The 16,726-nt window shown below is 57.6% G+C and overlaps 1 protein-coding gene across 1 annotated transcript; it reads right to left on the reverse strand.

Moving 5' to 3' along the window:
• Window positions 1-5,327: 5,327 nt before the first annotated feature.
• On the reverse strand, window positions 5,328-10,476 carry LOC104052512 (START domain-containing protein 10). Its single transcript, XM_009513798.2, has 6 exons — window positions 10,289-10,476; window positions 6,763-6,910; window positions 6,549-6,652; window positions 6,314-6,431; window positions 6,007-6,059; window positions 5,328-5,738 (listed from the first exon to the last, which is right to left on the reverse strand). Exons 1-6 carry the CDS (start codon window positions 10,451-10,453, stop codon window positions 5,526-5,528), a joined length of 801 nt encoding a protein of 266 aa, XP_009512093.2. The 5' UTR covers window positions 10,454-10,476; the 3' UTR covers window positions 5,328-5,525.
• Between the last annotated feature and the right edge of the window lie 6,250 nt (window positions 10,477-16,726).

Here is a 16,726-nt window from a genome sequence, read left to right on the forward strand (position 1 = left end):
AGGGGACTTGGGAGGCCTGGCACTGAGGCTGGTTGGGTGAAATGTTTGGAACACAAAAACCTCCCCTGTGCTGCAGGGATGCTGGGATGCAGCACCCCAGCCCACTGCTGGTGCCCCACGGCGAGGGGGATGTGGAGTGAGCCAAGGGGTAGGATGGCAGCAGGGTCCGGGGTGGCAGGGAGATATCAGGAGGGTTTCTCGCCTGCAAGGAGCCTGTGCTTTCATCACCAGCTGACCTGGCTGCATTTAACGCAATGCTTTTCGCAAGAGCCCCTGTGGGGCTGGCAGTCTGGCTATCAGCCAGGTTACCCAACCTTGCACACGGAGGATGTCCGAGGCTGATAACTTGCAACACTCCTCAGCCCCCCTCTACTCCTGATGCCAAAGCTGATAACCGCTCCCTGCCCTGTGAGTATCCAGCTCCCTGGGGACCTCCTTGCTCCAACTCAGACAGGTCCATCCCTGCCCCAACAATGCCCCTAAAGCTATTCCAGGGGGCTGGGAGCAGCAGAAGCCCCTGGTGTGGTAGGGCAAGTCTCTGCATTCAGCTAGGTGTGGAAAGGCAGCTTCTCCTTATCACAGGCTTGCTCCTACAAAGCAGAAGCAGAACTCAGCATAAGCCAGGCACAGCTTTTGCTTTCTTCTCACTTCCCCACCAGCTGCTCCAGTGGCTGGTGATGTGTCCCTGGGGCTGGTGATAGCACAGGTGGTTCCATGGACTACCCTGTGGGTGGGGTGCAGAGACAGGATGCATGGGGACCCTCAGGATGTGCAGGGACCCTCTGGCCTTCCACTGCAGACCATGCCATCCCACTGGGCTCCTGCCTTTGCATCTTAGAGGAAGTTGTTCAGCTAAACATAAGCACTGCTGCTCGTGGAAAGGTTGCTGAGGTCTGCGGTGTGAGCGGCTGGAGAGGCAGAGCAAAGAGCGCTGGTAGCGCTGATGGCAGCCAGCATGCCATTGATTCCATCCTGCCATGCTGGAGGCATTAGCACCAGTGAAGCACACTCCTGTGTGGGGCCAGATCCTGTCTCACCACTGTTTGGCACCCTGCAGCATCTCTATAAGACCCCTCATAACCTGCTGCTGGGAGTGGTGCTCCTCCCTGTGTGCCTGGAAGGCAGAGATGGGCTGTTGGGGAAGAAACATTATCTAAGGGTAGAAGGGATGCCCTGGGACATACCCAGAGTGGCAGGTTACAGTCCCATCTGGGGTGGCCTGGTGTGACCAAAAGCAGGGCCCAGCCCCTACAACCCGCATTCTGATGGCTGCTTACAGCACAATTTGGTGCAGAAAACTTTCTTCCCTGCTCCCTTCTGCTTTCACAGTCAGCTAAGTGCCAGGACTGGGGCTTGGTTCCCTTGGCAGGGGGGAAACCCCTGCTCAAGCACCTCTGCTGAGCCCCAGCACCCAGCTTCCAATGGGGACTGCCCATTCCCAGAGCCCAGCCAGGAGGACGGCCTGAACCGAGGCATCTCCCAGCCATGGGACCACTCTGGAGCCAGACAGAAGGTACAGGGCCATGTCAGAGTGGAGCAGCAGAGTGCTAGAGCAAGGCACTGGCAGCCGTAACGTGTGTGCTGTGGATGAGTTGTTTCCTGAGGAAATATTTTCCATTTTCTACAGCGCAGGTTTCAAAGCCTCCACTTGATCTGTTTGGTGTCTGCCAACCTGCTGATGCAATCTATATTTAGATGCTAGCCTCCTTGGGCTGAAGCAGAGAGCCCCATTGTGTCTAAGGGTTCATGCAGCAGGAAGGTTTTGCCTGATCCCTGGAGGAGGCAGAAGGACAGGATTGGAAAACATGACGCAGGCTGGGGGATTGGGCTTCCTGAAGATGCTGGCAAGGGCTGAAGGAAGCAAAGCTCAAAGTGAAGGTTGTATCCTTCCAACACATTTGCCTGTGTGGTCCTTCCCATTTCCGGGCAGCACCCATGATGACACTAATCCTCAAGGTCCATGTGTCCAGCTTCCCATCCATCCATCCATCCATCCATCCATCCATCCATCCATCCATCCATCCATCCATCCATCCATCCATCCTTCCCTCCCTCCCTCCCTCCCTCCCTCCCTCCCTCCCTAGCCATCAGCCTTTGCTGCACCCTGGGGCAGCCTTTGCTCTACCATCAGCTGTACCCATGCTGGATCATGCTGGGGGATGTGTGTAGTGATGGTGGGAGTATCTCTTTGGAGCAGGACAAAGTGCGGGGCATTTGAGGCATGTACCTAGAGGGCAAATGCCACGTTAGGCAGCTGGAAATGTGGGGTTAGGACTGAGCCCAGAGGGTTTACCAGGGCACTGGCAGCCATGCTGAGAGCTGAGCCCCTGGGAGGGCTTGGCAGAGGAGTGGGGAGGGGAAAGCTAGAGGCTGTTGGCCTTGGAAACCTGCTGGACCTCTCCAGGCACGAGCCCTGCTGAAGGCCAGTCCATGAGGTAAGATAGGCTGCTGCAGGATCCCTGCTGAGTTCAGGGTCCTGGTGTGGGTGGTAGGGGTGAGAGCTGCTCAAGACCTATCCATGAGCTCAGGAGATGCAAAGCATGACATCCCAGGGATGGGGTCACATCCTCCCCCAGCTAGGGCATGTTTAACACTGGGAGCACTGGAGTGGGCTGGGGAGTTGTGTGTGAGCAGGATGGGGTGGCCCATGCCACAGTCCCCCTGCCCCCCATCCATCAAGGCACCAGCTGACATCACTACCTCTGGGCTAATCTCTTGTCCAGCAGCAACTTCCTGTTTCCTTTCCAATCTCTGCGCTGTGGGGCGGCTCCTCTCTGCTCATGGCCAGGCAGGAAAAGCCATCCAGCTGGGCTCTTGTGCAGGGCTGCAGCCTGCATGTCTGACTTGCCCCACTGGGCTGTGGGCCACTGGCTCCCCCAGCATCCCAGTGAGGGTACCCAGGGAGCTCTGGTCTCCCTACACCCTGTCTGCCCACTCCCTCACTCAGGTGCTTGGGGATGCCAGCGCATGGCCCCCTTCCTGTTTGTGCCTCAGGAAACCCAGCAGTGGCACATCATTCAATAAGAAATTACCGCTCTGGGGCTCCTGGCACCCCACGGCAACCCCCCTCCCCAGCCCCACAGGTTTCACCCTGCTCCCTGTCCAAGGCGTTGCTGGCGGCCAGGAGCTTTGCTACTGGATGTGGACCAGTGTCCCTGCCACCGCATCAGCCCTTGTATTCCCTATGCATGTGATGCCACCACTGCCCTGACCTTTATGGGCAGCATCCTGGCCTGTCACCCACCCCAGCACAGCCTTCTCAGGGGCTGCCTGCAGGGTGGGGACTCCCCACTGGTGTCTCGGTGCTCAGGCAGCAGCTCCTCACACCTACTTAGGGCTGGCTAAAAATAGCCCTACAGCAGAGCTGCAGCCCGGCTGCTGCAGAGAAACATCCGTGGAATGAGAAGAGATGAGGCTGCTTCCTGCAGAACTGAGGCCATGCAGGGTGGTCTTCACCCCAACACCCTGCAAGCTCAGGGTGCCAGTGGGCTCTACCCTATCAGAGCAGCACCCCAGGGGTGTTTGTCCCCCTTGCTCAGTCCACAGTTCCCTGCCCAGCTCCACCATGATTATTGCATAATGTTCTTGGGACAATTTGGGACTGGGATGTGTTTTTTCTCAGGTAAAATCCTCCTTGCTGTGGGTGCCTTCTGTCTGCTGATGTGGTGGGAGCAGGACGGGCAGGCAGGGACTGCTCCCCTTCCTGTGAGCCCTGTGTGCTGTGAAGGGGAGCCTGCACATCTGCTGCCCTTGGGTTTTTTGCATTTTTCCTGAAGAGGTAGCTTCTTGACCCTGCTCTGCTTGTGCAGCCAGCCCAGCTACAAACTGTGGGAGCCGGCTGCCCCAATGGTCAGGACATCCTCTCCCCTCCCCAGCACTCTCTGCAGTGAGGCACACGTGTGTGATGTCCCCCTGGAGCAGCACAGAGGACATACCTGACCTAATGGGGAGGCTAAAGGGGGACAGTGAGCATCTGTGCCTGGGATGCTGGTGTAGGTGTCCAGATGAACTGGGGAGGAGAAGCGCAAGGTGTCAGGGAAGCAAGCACAGGGCATCAGCACTCACAGCTCAGGGTGGGACCACGGGGGCTCAGGGTTGGACCATGGGGGCTCAGGGTCACCAGGGAGTGTGAGGCTGGGCAGGTCAGAGGGGCCCCAAAAGCCACAGTAGCCTCTGAGCAGCCTGCAAGTCCTGGGTGCTGCCAGGGGGTTGTACCCCAACACAGCCTAGGCAGAGCTCTGGCTGTGAGAGCAGATGCCATGTCCTGGCCTTGTCGCCTAGTCTTTGCCTTGCTGGGACAGGTCTGGAGCTGAGTGCCCCAGCATCGTCAGCAGAGATGGGGCCATATGCATTGGCCTTGCACAGATCAGGCTTAAGCCCCATCTGGGGCAGGAGCCAGCAGCTGCAGGCAGCCTCACAGTGTGGGGGTAAATGGGTGGATGGAAAATCCAGCATTTGTCAGCATATACCCCCAGTGGTGTTTGTCTAGACTAACTTCCCATTGTCCAAAGGAAGCTTCCTCATTCCCATGCAGCTCACCCACACGTGTGTGGCTGTGCCGAGCCCAACATCTGCCTCTCCTGCTGCGCTGCTGGCTGCATTGCTCCCTGATGAGGATCACCCCTGGGCATTGGGACTGCATGGCTGGACTGGCCCTCCTGTCTGATCCAGGACTTAGCTCATGGACAGCCTCAGGATGGGCTCAGTGCCAGCTTCCTTCCTATCCCATGCCAGCCCAAAGATCTCTTGCTCACACACCAACCCCTTTATTGTTGTGCCAGAAACCACAGCAGCAGCAAACACTGAGACAGTGGGAACAGAGGCTGCCTAGGACCCCTCTGCCAGGACAAGCTCCCCAAACACCCCCTAGGAAAGGGGTCCCCAGAGCCACCTGGGCTAGACCAGCCTGCAGAGGTGAGTCTGATGCACAGGAGAGGACCTGTGAGGGCTCTCTGAGATGGGAGGGGGATCACACAAAGCCTAGGGGGTTCAGTGGGCTGGAGTGGGTTCAGCCTGATTGCGGGGCTGGCAGAGCCAGCCTTTGGGCCACAGAGAGTCAGTCAAAGCCCTGTGCTGCTGCAAAGCCTGGACAGGACCTCCATAGATGCCCCACTTCTGGACCTTTGAAGGACACCCTTAGAAGGTCTTACAGTGGCAAAGGGATATGCTGGTGCCAGGAAAGCTCCTACCCACCCCATGAAGTGTTCCCCATCTCTTGCCCTCCCCAGCCTCTCCTTGGGGCACCTGCTTCCACTGTCAGCTCTACCTCCTGCATGGGGACACATCTCCATGGGCCACCATGACTGCAGGGGGGACCAGGGTGCTTGTCCTCCCTCTTTCCAGCACCCATGCTGCAGGTTCCCATGGGACAGTACCCTGCTGTCTGGGTAGGGGGGTCTATGATGAAGGAATTGGGGAGCAGACATGACTATTGGGGTGCAGGGGGCCAAATTCCCACCCAAGCCCCCTGGATGCCAAGTCCCAGTCATGAGGGTGTCCTCCCACGAAAGGGCTGTGGTGAGGGCTCAGGTCTCATGGTCACTGGTGCTCAGGTGGTCCTCAGGCAGCCCTGTCTCATCTATGTTCTCCAGCGAGTCGGCATGCTGTACCGAGAGCTCGGCCAGGCTGACACTGGGCAGCGTATTCTGCTCTGGGTACACCCAGGGCTTGTATCCAGGGTCGTGCTTGCGTTTCCACTCTGGGTACTTCAGTCCAGCCTTGTAGATCTTCTTCATCGCCTGTGGGCACAGGGGGTCCAGCCTGTAATGGTGCCCCAAGTCCCCATTGGGGTTGGAGTCACTCTGGTCTGTTGGCACAGTTCCCAGCTGCCCCATTGCTTGCCTTTTGGGGCTGCTGGGAGGGCATGGGGGCATGTCCCATGCCCAGTGCATGCCCTGTGAGCCCTGGGTCACCCAGCACCCATCCTGTCCCTACCTAAACAGCTACTTCGGGGCAGCTCATCCCTGATGCCTGTTCATCCCACCACTGGCCTTGCACTCTGCTTACCTTTGGTGCCACAAACTGGGAGACGCGGTTCACCACCCACTTTGGCAGCGACCCTGCAAGAGCCCAAAGTCCCGTCAATTAGTCAATCTGGGCCAGCCCCTGAGGAGGCACCATGAGTCTGCAGTGCCCTGTGCCAGACTGAGCCCCACCAGGGTCTATGGTACCCCTTCTTCCCTGGGTTGTCCCCACTTCCCAGTACCCTTTGGACCGCCGGGTGATGGAGAGCCATGGTGGATGAGCTCTGGGAGTACAATGGGACCCATCCCTAAGGAGGCATGCAGCACCCTCCCCTCCTGCTAACACTCACCACGAGGGTCCACCTGGGTGAGATAATAGAGGATGCAGGCACCAGCACCATTCGCCTTGATCAGGTAACCTGTCTGCAGGGACACGGCTCTCACAAAATCCTTCCGGGGTGGGTATTTCTGCAGGGAGATGCCATGCACCTCAGAGCCTGCCCAAGCTGCTGCCCAGCCCTGCCTGTTCCTGCTGTCCCATGGGGTCAGCACCCCTACCAGGGCTGTGGCCAGCTGGGGGCTCACCGGGTGCTTGACGCTGTAGTTGATGATCATGTAGTCATTGCCAAGGGGCAGCCAGGAGCGCAGCGTGACAAAATCCCGGTTCTTCAGGGGACTCGGGCATTTCCCTGTGGACAGAACCTGTTACCCCCAACCCATTGTCCCATGGCCCCATGCATGGGGCTGTGGGGTCATGGATGGGGACCCTGAGGGTCCCCAGGGGCTGGGGGCTGCTCACAGGAGTAGTATCCCACGTCAGCATTAACAGTCAGGCGCCCGATGTCGTAGGTCTCAATCATGTTTGAGTCCCATTTCTTGCGGTAGCGGGTGTCATGCAGCACATCATAGAGTGTCTCAGCAGGCACATCCTTACATGAGATGCAAGTCTGTGGGGAGACAGGCAGTCAGGCAAGGGGGCAGTACCAACCCCCAGATCACAGAGCTTTGCCCATCTGGGGATGAGGACTTTAAGCTGTTCCTGTGTGTGGTGGTGTGCCCCTGTGCTGCTATAAAGCCACGTGCACATGTGCCATGGAGGATGCTCTGCACACATGGTGCAGGGCATATCCCTGCTTCAGCTCAGCCCAGGCAAAGCCACCGGCCCCGCTGCTGGCATGCAGCACAGTGCAAAGGCAGGAGGGCAGTGGAAGTAGAAGGACCCTCTGCCCTCAGAGTTCCCTGGTGGTCCAGGCTCTGGTGCCTGGGTAGCCTGAGCCCAGCCTTGTCCCCTCACCCCATGTTCCTGCAAGGCATGCAAAGGGATGCTCCTGTCCTGGCACAATGCTCTCAGGCACAGGATCCAGACCGGGGAGGCTGGTGGGGCCCCAGCTGTAACTGGAGATGTGGAGCTGCCTGACCACACTGGCAAGTGCATTATTGATAAAGCCAGCTGACCCACTCCTCACAATGCCAGGAGGAAGGAGATGTCATCTGCTCCTTGTTAGAGGCCTTGCATCTTTGATTAGGTGTTTGGCAGTGCTGTGTAATTGGAGATGGCCCTCTGAATGTGGCAGGTCCCATCAATCTCGGGAGAAGCTTTCCCTGATGGCCTGGGTGATGGTTTCTGCCTGGTGTGCTGGATTCATGCCCAGGACAGGCTTGGAGATGTGCCGGACTCCCTGGGGCAACATGGAGGAGAGTGTAGGAGTACCCAGCCAGCTCCTCCTGCTCTCCCTCCCCAGCTACCTCCTCTCAGCTGGGTCTGGAGGTGCTGCTGCTGCAGGGTGAAGGATGCCTCAATCTGGAGGTGGAGCTCATGGTCCTCCTGGGCTCCTGGAAGCTCCAGTTATCACAGCAGGACCATTGCAGCCTTGCACCCCCAAAATCCCCCACTAAAGACTGTCCACCACCCCTCTCTAGCCATGGATGATCAGAGGCTGTGTAACAGCTGCACCAGGTGCAGCAGGCAGTCAGCTGGGATGGGAAAAGCACAGAGCCCAAAACCAGACCATCCACAGTGAATTCAGGTTGAAAAAATCCAAAGCTTCAGCTGCTCAGGGACCCTCCAGGTTACCCTTGCATTAATGGAAAGACTGGGGCTCTTCTGACACCCCTGCCCCCCCCCGAGCCCCAGCCTGTGCAGCTCAGCTCTCCCACACAGACTGTGTGGCATCCTTCATCCCACATTTCAGGAAGGGTCCCTGGTGCTAACCCCTGCACCATACCCAGGCCCCCTCCAGAGCAGGTTAAAAATACATCAAGGAGATATTACCTGCAACAAACCAGGCTGGGCAACACTGCTCGGGCAACACTGCTCAAACCCCACCGAACCTGTCTAGGGTTCCCCTCTCTGTGGGGCTCAGTGGTGGCAAAGGGGGATATAACTGCATTCCCTCTGCCTGGCTGTGCTTGTTTGAACCTCGCTGGGCTTCACAAGGTTCCTGCCAGCCTGTCCTTCCAGCCTGTCCAGGTCACCCTGAGCAGCATCACTGTCTCTAGCACGTCAAATGCTCTCCACACTTCAGTGCTTCCTGTGGACTTGCTGAGAGGGCACTCAATCCCATCATCCCAGTAACAGGGTGGGACCCAGCAGCTGGCCACCATCTGGACTCTGCACTGCTGACCACCATGCCACAAGGCTGATGGTAAGATGGTTTTCCACCCACCACATCGCCCACTTCTCCAGCCCAGATCTCACCAATCTGGTGGAGAGGAGACTCTGAGAAACCCTGTCGAAAGCTTTACTAAAGTCAAGGTATGTGGCTTTCACTGTTCTCCGCATACCCACACAGCCAGTCCTCTCACTGCAGGAGGCAACCAGGCTGGTCAGGTATGATTTGCCCATGGTAGGTCCCTGCCGCTGTCCCCACTGCCCTTGTCCTTCAGGACATGGCTTCCAGGAGGATGTTTGTTCTCCATCACCTTTCCAGGAATGGAGGTGACACAACAGCCCATAGTGCCCTGGAGTGCCCTTCTTGCCTTTCTGGAAGATGGATGTGAGGTTTGCTTCTTCCCAGTTATTGGAACTTTTCAAAGAGATGTTGACCAGCCCCCTCAGCACCCCCATGTGTATCCTGCCTGGTCCTGTGGTCTTGTGCATGCCCAACTGGCTTAAGTGCTCCATGGTCCTAGCCCAGAAGCTCTGCCCTGGCTCACCATGGCAAAGCAGCATGCATTGCAGCTGCATGTCTGCAGAGAGTGCTGATCCTCCTCCTCACCTTGGCACTGAAGAGCCTCCATCCATGGCAGCATTGCAGTCATTGTGTGCCCAGCTCCTCCTGGTGTCTCCTCAGCTGTATGAGCTGGTGTGCAAGCACCCGAGACACACTGCTGGTTACTCTGTGTTCAGCAGAGCAGTGCAAAAGCCTCCTCCAGTGTACTGTATGTACTGTACCCCAGGCACCTCCTCACCACCTCCTCACACCTCTCCTGCTCTTCAGGTCATAGTAACCCTTCTCTGACACTACTAGTTGAAAGCCCTTCTTACCAGGTTGGCCAGACTGTTGGTAAGTGCTCTGGCTCTGCTCGCTCAGGTAGATCCTATCACTGTCCAGCAGTCCTGATCCTTGGTGGCCAGGAAAGCCAAAGCCCTGCCCGCGACACCAGCCACAAAGCCAAGTGTCCCACAAGATGCTCCCATGCAGAGCTTACCCTGTGATGGGGCTCCCCTGCCCCTCGCCCCCAGCACCCCATAACCACTCTTGATGTACTCAGAGTCACCTGGCAGTGCCATGTGGATAAGCAACAAGGTATAACAGCCTGAGGGATGGTTGAGCTTCGCTAGTCCCTCTGTAGCGTACCACATCTGGCCCCTGGCAAGTAACAAACCTCCTGAGACAGCACGTGGGGGCTCTGAAACTCTCTGGGATGCTCATCCAGTGCAGGATGAGAGGCGATGTGCCTCAGGATGGTGTGGCTGAGGGAGAGGCACCAGGGAGAATTCCCGCCAGCCTGTCCAATGCCTGGCGGCTCCCAGCAAGGACATCTCCATAATGTAATTGATTCCAGGGCCTTCTCACCTGTGTCTGGATCAAGAGCAGCCACAACATGAGCCCACATGCGTGTGTGCGTGGCAGGATGCTGCAGTGGGCATCCCAGCAGGTCAAAAGGCTAAAGCTGTGGGGCAGGCAGGGAGAGCCTGCACACCAGCTTGCCAGCTGGGGAGGTACCTCTCGGGGACTAACCCTGCCAGCATTTGGAGCAGAAACACCCCCAGGCAGGCTTGACCAGGGTCCTGTGCACCTCCAGGACTGGCCAGCACCCCAGGGACCCTGAGGAGCAGCTGGGCATGCAGCTGGGGCAGGGAAGGGCTGGTGCCTGCTTACCTTGATTTTCTGCACAGCACAGCTTTCCTCCTGGCTCTGACTCCACACGGTCACACCAGCCTTGTTATACCGACAGTGCCAGCCCTCCAGGCTCTCGCACTGATCCCTGAAGGAGATGAAGTCGGAATCATCCGGAATATAAACCATGTCCCCTCCTCTGGACATGGGGCTGAGCTGCCAGACCCAGGGCACAGGCACCCGCTGCAGGCAGACTCCTTCTGCCTCACCTCCCAGGAAACGCAGCTCTGCCCTTGAGCTCTGCCTTGCTGTGTGCCTGCTGCAGCTCACATCATCCTCCAAGCCCTGAGCCTGTGACCCCAGAGTGGGCACCGGCCACCTAGGCACAGCGGGATGGGCAGAGACCTCCAGTTACCCCGGCCACGCTGCGCAGCACAGAGCAGGGGGGAGGACGGCTCCTTCACTGCAGTTGCTACTGCGGCTGCTGAGAGCTCAGATGTCTTCCCTGGCTGGCTAACCACGATCGCATTTCTCTCCGGCTGGCTATCAGCTCCTCTATTATTCAGCAGGTAGCAGCACACAGGTGGCTTGGCTTTCAGGGCAGAGCTGCCCCTGGCTCCTGAGCCCCATGTCCTTGACGGCCCTGCTCTCCCCTTGGTGGCACGCTGGCAATCTCTGTGCCTGACTTTGCAGTACCAGCTTGCTGGCGGGATCAGCTGATCACCTGCCAGGAGCAGTGGCCAGGCCTCCCAGAAGCGCAGTAGAAGCAATAAGCTTCACCATCAGCAGGATGCAGGTCCTGGTGTGCCTGGGATGGGGCTGTGGTCCAGTGCACAAGACCTTGGCTGTCAAGGTGTCCTGGGTCTGTGGGGTGGGAAAGGGAAAGAATTTACAGGTGGAGAGGTTGCCCCTCACTGGACTCACAGGATCCTGGTGATGCTGGCAGGAAGGGACCCTGGGGGTCTCTAGCCCACCCTCCTGTTTGGAGCAGAAACACCACCAGCGCAGGGTAAGGTCATCCCTGGCCTTGGTGTGGCCTTGGGGTTGCGGAGCAGGGAGTGAGCGAGGCCTGACGGATTTATGGTCTAGAGCTCTCTAATGCCATTGTTGTACTGTTCCCTGGGGTGCATGGGAGCATGTGTGTGCACACCTGTGTATCCACGTGGAAGATTGTGCGGTCACTCCAGCCCCTGCAAGAGCCAGACACAGCCTGTAGGCCCCATGTGTGAGTGTGGGGGGAAGGTGGGACCCAAGCCTGGGGGCTTTCTGGCTCCAAAGTGTGTCCAGGGGATGAAGAAAGGGAGGACAGTGCAGTCCTAGGGACAGAGGAGCTCGGACCAGCTGTGTGGGAAGGAGCAGACTGCTTGTCCAGCATCACTGAAGCAGAAACCAGCCCTACCTGGCCATGTTTCTCTCTGCATCTGAGGGATGGAAGCATTTCTCTGCCTGGTGGGTTAAGCTGGAAACTTGAGCAAAAAGAGCTTTCTTTTCTTCTGAAGCAGCCCTTGGGCTCAGTGTTCTAGTTGGACAACAGTGCAGCCACCCAAAAGCTCACTGGCCACCATCACATATCCCCAGCCACCAGTTGAGCTGAGATGTATTCCTATGACCATTTGCTTTTGCACACACTTAGGGCTCAAACCAACCCCATTTACCACTGCCCTTGGCTCTTTTGGACCCGAGGTCTGGGTTCTGGATGATGCTGCTGGGAGCTGGCACACCCCAAAGGGGAGATGAAGGTAACTCTAGCAAATGTAAAACAACACATTAATGTGACCTTGCCTCTGTCACATCTTGTTTAACTTCTCTTCATAAGCATTGAGTATCAAATGTCCTGTGGCTGGAGCTACTTTGAGTTCCCAGCTAGGCCATAGCTATCTTAGGAGCAACGTGACACTGTTTTGTGGGGTGTCCCCAAGGTATGACAGCCCCATCTTTCCCATCCTCCATGGAGAAAGTGGCAGGAGCTCAGCAGTGAGGACGGAGGAAATAAGGGATGCTTCTCTGTGAGGCATCAGTGCTAAGCCCAAGGAAGATGGACTTTATGGGCTCATTTTGCACTGGTGCCTGTTAGCAGGGAGCTGGGCTAGGCTCTGGGTGCGTTGCCATTGCAGGTGCCTTCCAGGCACTGGTGTCGGGGCTGGCTGAACCTGCACTCTGGTGTTAGTGGTGTAACCCCACTGTCCTGCAGCTTCCAGCAGCTGGTGATGGCTCGTCATGCCTTGTTTAGTTGGACGCTGGCTGTCACTAGCTACAGGGCTCCGGCAGCTTGTGTTGTCCCAATGGCTGGCATGGAGTTACATTCCCTGGGCTGACAGCATAGCTGTGCTTCATGTCTGTGTCTTCACAAGCGAGAAATACATTATCAGGAGACAGGCTTGCCCTTCACAAGGTTGTCCTGTCTATGATATGCTATCCCAGGCCACTGCTGAGATGAGTCTATCTGCTGTGAGCATGCAGGGTCCTGCTCTTGGTGGGACTCTCCATCCATGCTTTGTCACTGTGCACAAGCAGTGGGGCATGACCCGGGGGACCATCAAGCCAGCAGCCACCAGGACACTCCTACATGCTCCATGGGCATTGACTCCATGAGCAAGGGCCTCTCCAGAGCCCTGTGGGGCCAGGGCATGCAGGGGGTCCTAGTGATGGTACAGTGTGAAGGACCCAGCTCCCATCCTGGCTGTGTCCGAACAAGGATTTCTGGTCCTTTCCTCCTTCTCCTTCCATTTTCCATGTCAAATTTCTAAACTTGCCAGGTGACTTACAAACTCTAGAGCTGGGATGTGGGACTTACACACCAGGAGTGGAGTTGCAGGGCTTTGTGTGTGGGGGTTCATAGCTCTGTTAACAAGCTCAGATACCTCAGCAGGACAAGCTTCCAGCCTCTCCAGACCTGGAGAAGAGCATCCAATCCCCTCTGCATCATCCTTTCCTGCTCCTCTGAGAATCGACTTTGAAAGGCTTTGCAAATTGACATGAAAAATGCTTTTCCTACAGGAAATGGTTGTGCTTTGGCTTTATGTGAACCACAGTGCTGGCTCCCCTCAGATCCTTGTTCCACTGGGGTTTATCTCCTAGGGAATGAACAAGAGAGTTATGAGGAAAAGCTAAGATGGGCTGAGAGTTTCCTGGCCCAGAGAAACCCAACCGGAGCAGTTTGGAAGGATTAAAGCTACCACACAGCATTAGGAGATAGTGGCTGGGGGGGTGAAGCTTGAACCAGAATGGGAACAGGAAGACATTAAGTCCCTGAGAACCATCAGATCATGCTAGCTCTGGCCAGGCTGCCTCCCTTTTGAGGGACACAGCAAGAAGCAGAAAAACCAGGGAAAAGTGAGATCCTGACCCAGGAACAGTGCAAGGCATGAAACACCCTGAGTCGGCAGGAGAGACCCCAGAGCCCCAGGCCTGCAGGGACGCCTAGATACCAAGCGTGGTCCCAGAGTCCCAGGACTGCAGGGACTACCCCAGAGTCCTGGGGCCGCAGGGACCCACAGAGGCGTAAGACACCAGACCCCTGAGGCTTCAGAGACACCTGGGGCCCTAGGGAGACCTCAGAGTCCCAGTGACACCAGACCCCTGGGGCTGCAGTAACCCCCAGGGCCTCAGAGAGACTCCCAAAGCCGCAGAGCTGCAGAGACCCCCAGGGTCTTGGTGAGACCCCAGAGCCGCAGTGAGAGCCCAGAGCCCCAGACTCACAGGGGCCTCGGTGAGACGGCAGAGCCCTAAGGCTGCAGGAACCCCTGGGTGCCTGAAAAGAACCCAGAGCCTCAGGGCTGCAGGGACCCCCGCAGCCATGCGTCCATCCAACCCAACCAAGTCTAAACCCAGCTGCAGCTCCATCGGGCAGTGCCACGCCATTCCCCCAGGAAGGCAGTGTCCCCCCACACCGGTGACATCCCCGGGTCAGGGCCACCGTGCCCGGGGACCCCGCTCCGGGCTGTGCCGCTCGCCTGGCTTGTGCAGTCTGGTGCTCGCCCACTGGGTGTCACGCGTGCTCCACGGACGGCAGCGACACCGACAGGCTACGGACAGCGCCAGGGAGAGGCCAGGGAAAGGGACAAGCAGAGGGACAGCGAGAGGAGCCCCTAGGGCTATGCCTCTAGCGGGGACAGCCGCAGCTCCCCTGCAGCCACCAGACGCAGAAGCGATGTGTCCCCTGCTCCACGCTGATGCCACCAACTCGCCCACGGAGGTGGAGGTGATGGCTGGGGCTGTTTCTGACCTGGGTCCCCCACCCCAGTGCCTGGTGGGTGCCAGCTGCTCCCCCACATACCCTCCCAGGGTGGCATCAGTGGTGGCTTTGCCCCACTATGCTTGGTGTGCCCCACTGCTCTGAGCTGTTTTGTGGCACCCTGGGAACAGCCTAATCTTGCCAACTCAAAGCCGGGAAACTGAGGTGCTTTGCACCTCCATTTCAGGCTCTTGGCACACTTGGTATTACTGGACCCAGTTAAAGAGCCCCAGGACAGTGGGCATGCTGGGGGCCTGATCGCCTCAGTGCCAGGGAGCCCAGACAGAGGGCCCCCCCCATATATTTTGCCATTAAGGAAAGGATGGGATGAAGACCCAGAAACTCTCCTCTTCCTCCTTGCTCCTACCCTGTGCTGCTGTTGCATCCTTCCTGCTCTTGGCAGGGTCTGAAAAGCTGAGCCCATTAACTGTAGCATCCTTGGCCACCCAGAGACCAGCCAGAGAGGGAGACAGGGCAGGGACAGCATTAGCACCTTGCACCTGGGGACGAGCAGATCCTGCAAGTTTCAGTGCAGAGCTTTTCCTACCACTTTGGGAGCTTCTGGTGTCAGGGAGAGGTACGGGGTGGGGGACATGATCCCCCACACCCCCTTAAATGTTGGGACCCAGGACAGCCGGGCTACGTGTGCACGGACATGGTGTCACATCTGGCAGCATTTCACAGGGAGGCTGGCAGAGGGCAGCACCATCTCCATCAGACAAAGGCAGGGCAGGGGGTTCAGAGCATCCACACTGGGAAAATCGAGTGGCACCGATGGCAAAGCACGGGTAGGTGGGGAGAAGGCTGCCAGGCACATTCCCAGGGGCTGGCACAGCGAAAAAGGGCATGGAGAGGTGAGAGTTCCCTGTTCACCCTCGCCACGAGTTTTGGCCTCAGCGCTGCCCTCAAGAAACCCATGTGGAGGGTAGGGCATAGAGTGTGCTCTCTGGGATGCGGAGACTAGGGAGGCAGGTCCCATAGCAGGCCTGCCCCATTGTACATGGGTCAGAAGGCCCCTTGGCTGATGTGACTCCATATATCTCCTGAATACCTGTGTACCTCTCGGCCACTCAGAATAACAGAATCACAGAATGGTAGGTGTTGGAAGGGACCCCTGGAGATCATCTTGTCCAACCCCCCTGCTTGAGGAGGTACACCTAGAGCAGGGTACACAGGACTCTGTCCAGGCAGGTTTTGAATGTTTCCAGGGAAGAAGACTCCACTGAGGACTCGTCGGTGTCCTCCTACAACTGGGGTCATGCCAGGGCAGTGTCCTGCCCCAGGATGCTACTCCAGCTACATGCCTACCCACGTATCCATGTAACATGCCTACCCAGTACACTGTGCAGTGACACGCATCTGCCTGACACACAGCACAGAAATGGCAGCACATTGCATGCATGACACAGAGTCAGGTGGAGCACATGCATGCATGGATGTAGCCATGAAGCAGCGATGTGCCCACAGGATCCTGCCACATGCATGGACATCCAGCAGGCACCTGCAACTCCTCCATCCAGCTAGTGGCACAGAAGCTGTCACTGACACAGAGACCACACAGCAGTGACATGTCTGGACATGCGTGTCAGCGACTCATATGTGCCCAGTTTGCCAGCACACATGTGGCAGGGCACATACCCTGCAGCTCGGCAGTGTACCAGCCAGGGGCCCAGGGGAGCCCACAGGCCCTGAGCACACACCCATCCATGCACTTATATGAGCATGCACACAAAGAGTGGTGCAAATGTGCTCTATATGTGTGCAGACACATGCGTGAACACTGCAGCTGCTTTGGTGTGTTTTCTGATGCTCCTCAAAGGCCTCTCCATAAGTCCCCCACTCCCATCTTCCTAAACCTCCCTGCTGCATCTTGCCTCCCCACTTGCCTCCTGCCACCATCCCTGTACTGTGGCACTGTGTTCCCCCTTCCCCAGCTCTCCCTCCACCTCATGCTGCTTGTTTTAGCTTAACCCTTCTGCTTAGAGCTGCTTGGGTGGGCCCCTGCCTTGTTTGCTCTGGAGCATCCCTCCCTCCCCACACTGCCTGCTGCCAGCCCAGGACCCTGCTCCAGCTCCCAGCTGCCCAAACCCAAAGCTCTGCTCCACTGCACTTTTCCCAGCCTGGGCAACAGGGCTGTGGTGGCCACAGCCCCACAGATGCCAGACCAGGGCTTGTTTGCACAGTGCCCCAGCCGGGCATCAGGATGATTTAAAAGGACTGTGAAAAATGTAGTTATTTTTCCTTCT

Source organism: Phalacrocorax carbo, chromosome 8 (assembly GCF_963921805.1).
Source record: "Phalacrocorax carbo chromosome 8, bPhaCar2.1, whole genome shotgun sequence".
Taxonomy (NCBI): Eukaryota; Metazoa; Chordata; class Aves; order Suliformes; family Phalacrocoracidae; genus Phalacrocorax; species Phalacrocorax carbo.

What these genes read in the sequence shown, in the direction of transcription:
- LOC104052512 (XM_009513798.2), bottom strand. Translation starts at nt 10,453, where the DNA reads ATGTCCAGAGGAGGGGACATGGTTTATATTCCGGATGATTCCGACTTC. An exon ending in GTGCTGTGCAGAAAATCAAG is followed by an intron (nt 6,911 to 10,288) that starts GTAAGCAGGCAC and finishes GTCTCCCCACAG; the next exon opens with ACTTGCATCTCATGTAAGGA. An exon ending in TGACGTGGGATACTACTCCT is followed by an intron (nt 6,653 to 6,762) that starts GTGAGCAGCCCC and finishes TTCTGTCCACAG; the next exon opens with GGAAATGCCCGAGTCCCCTG.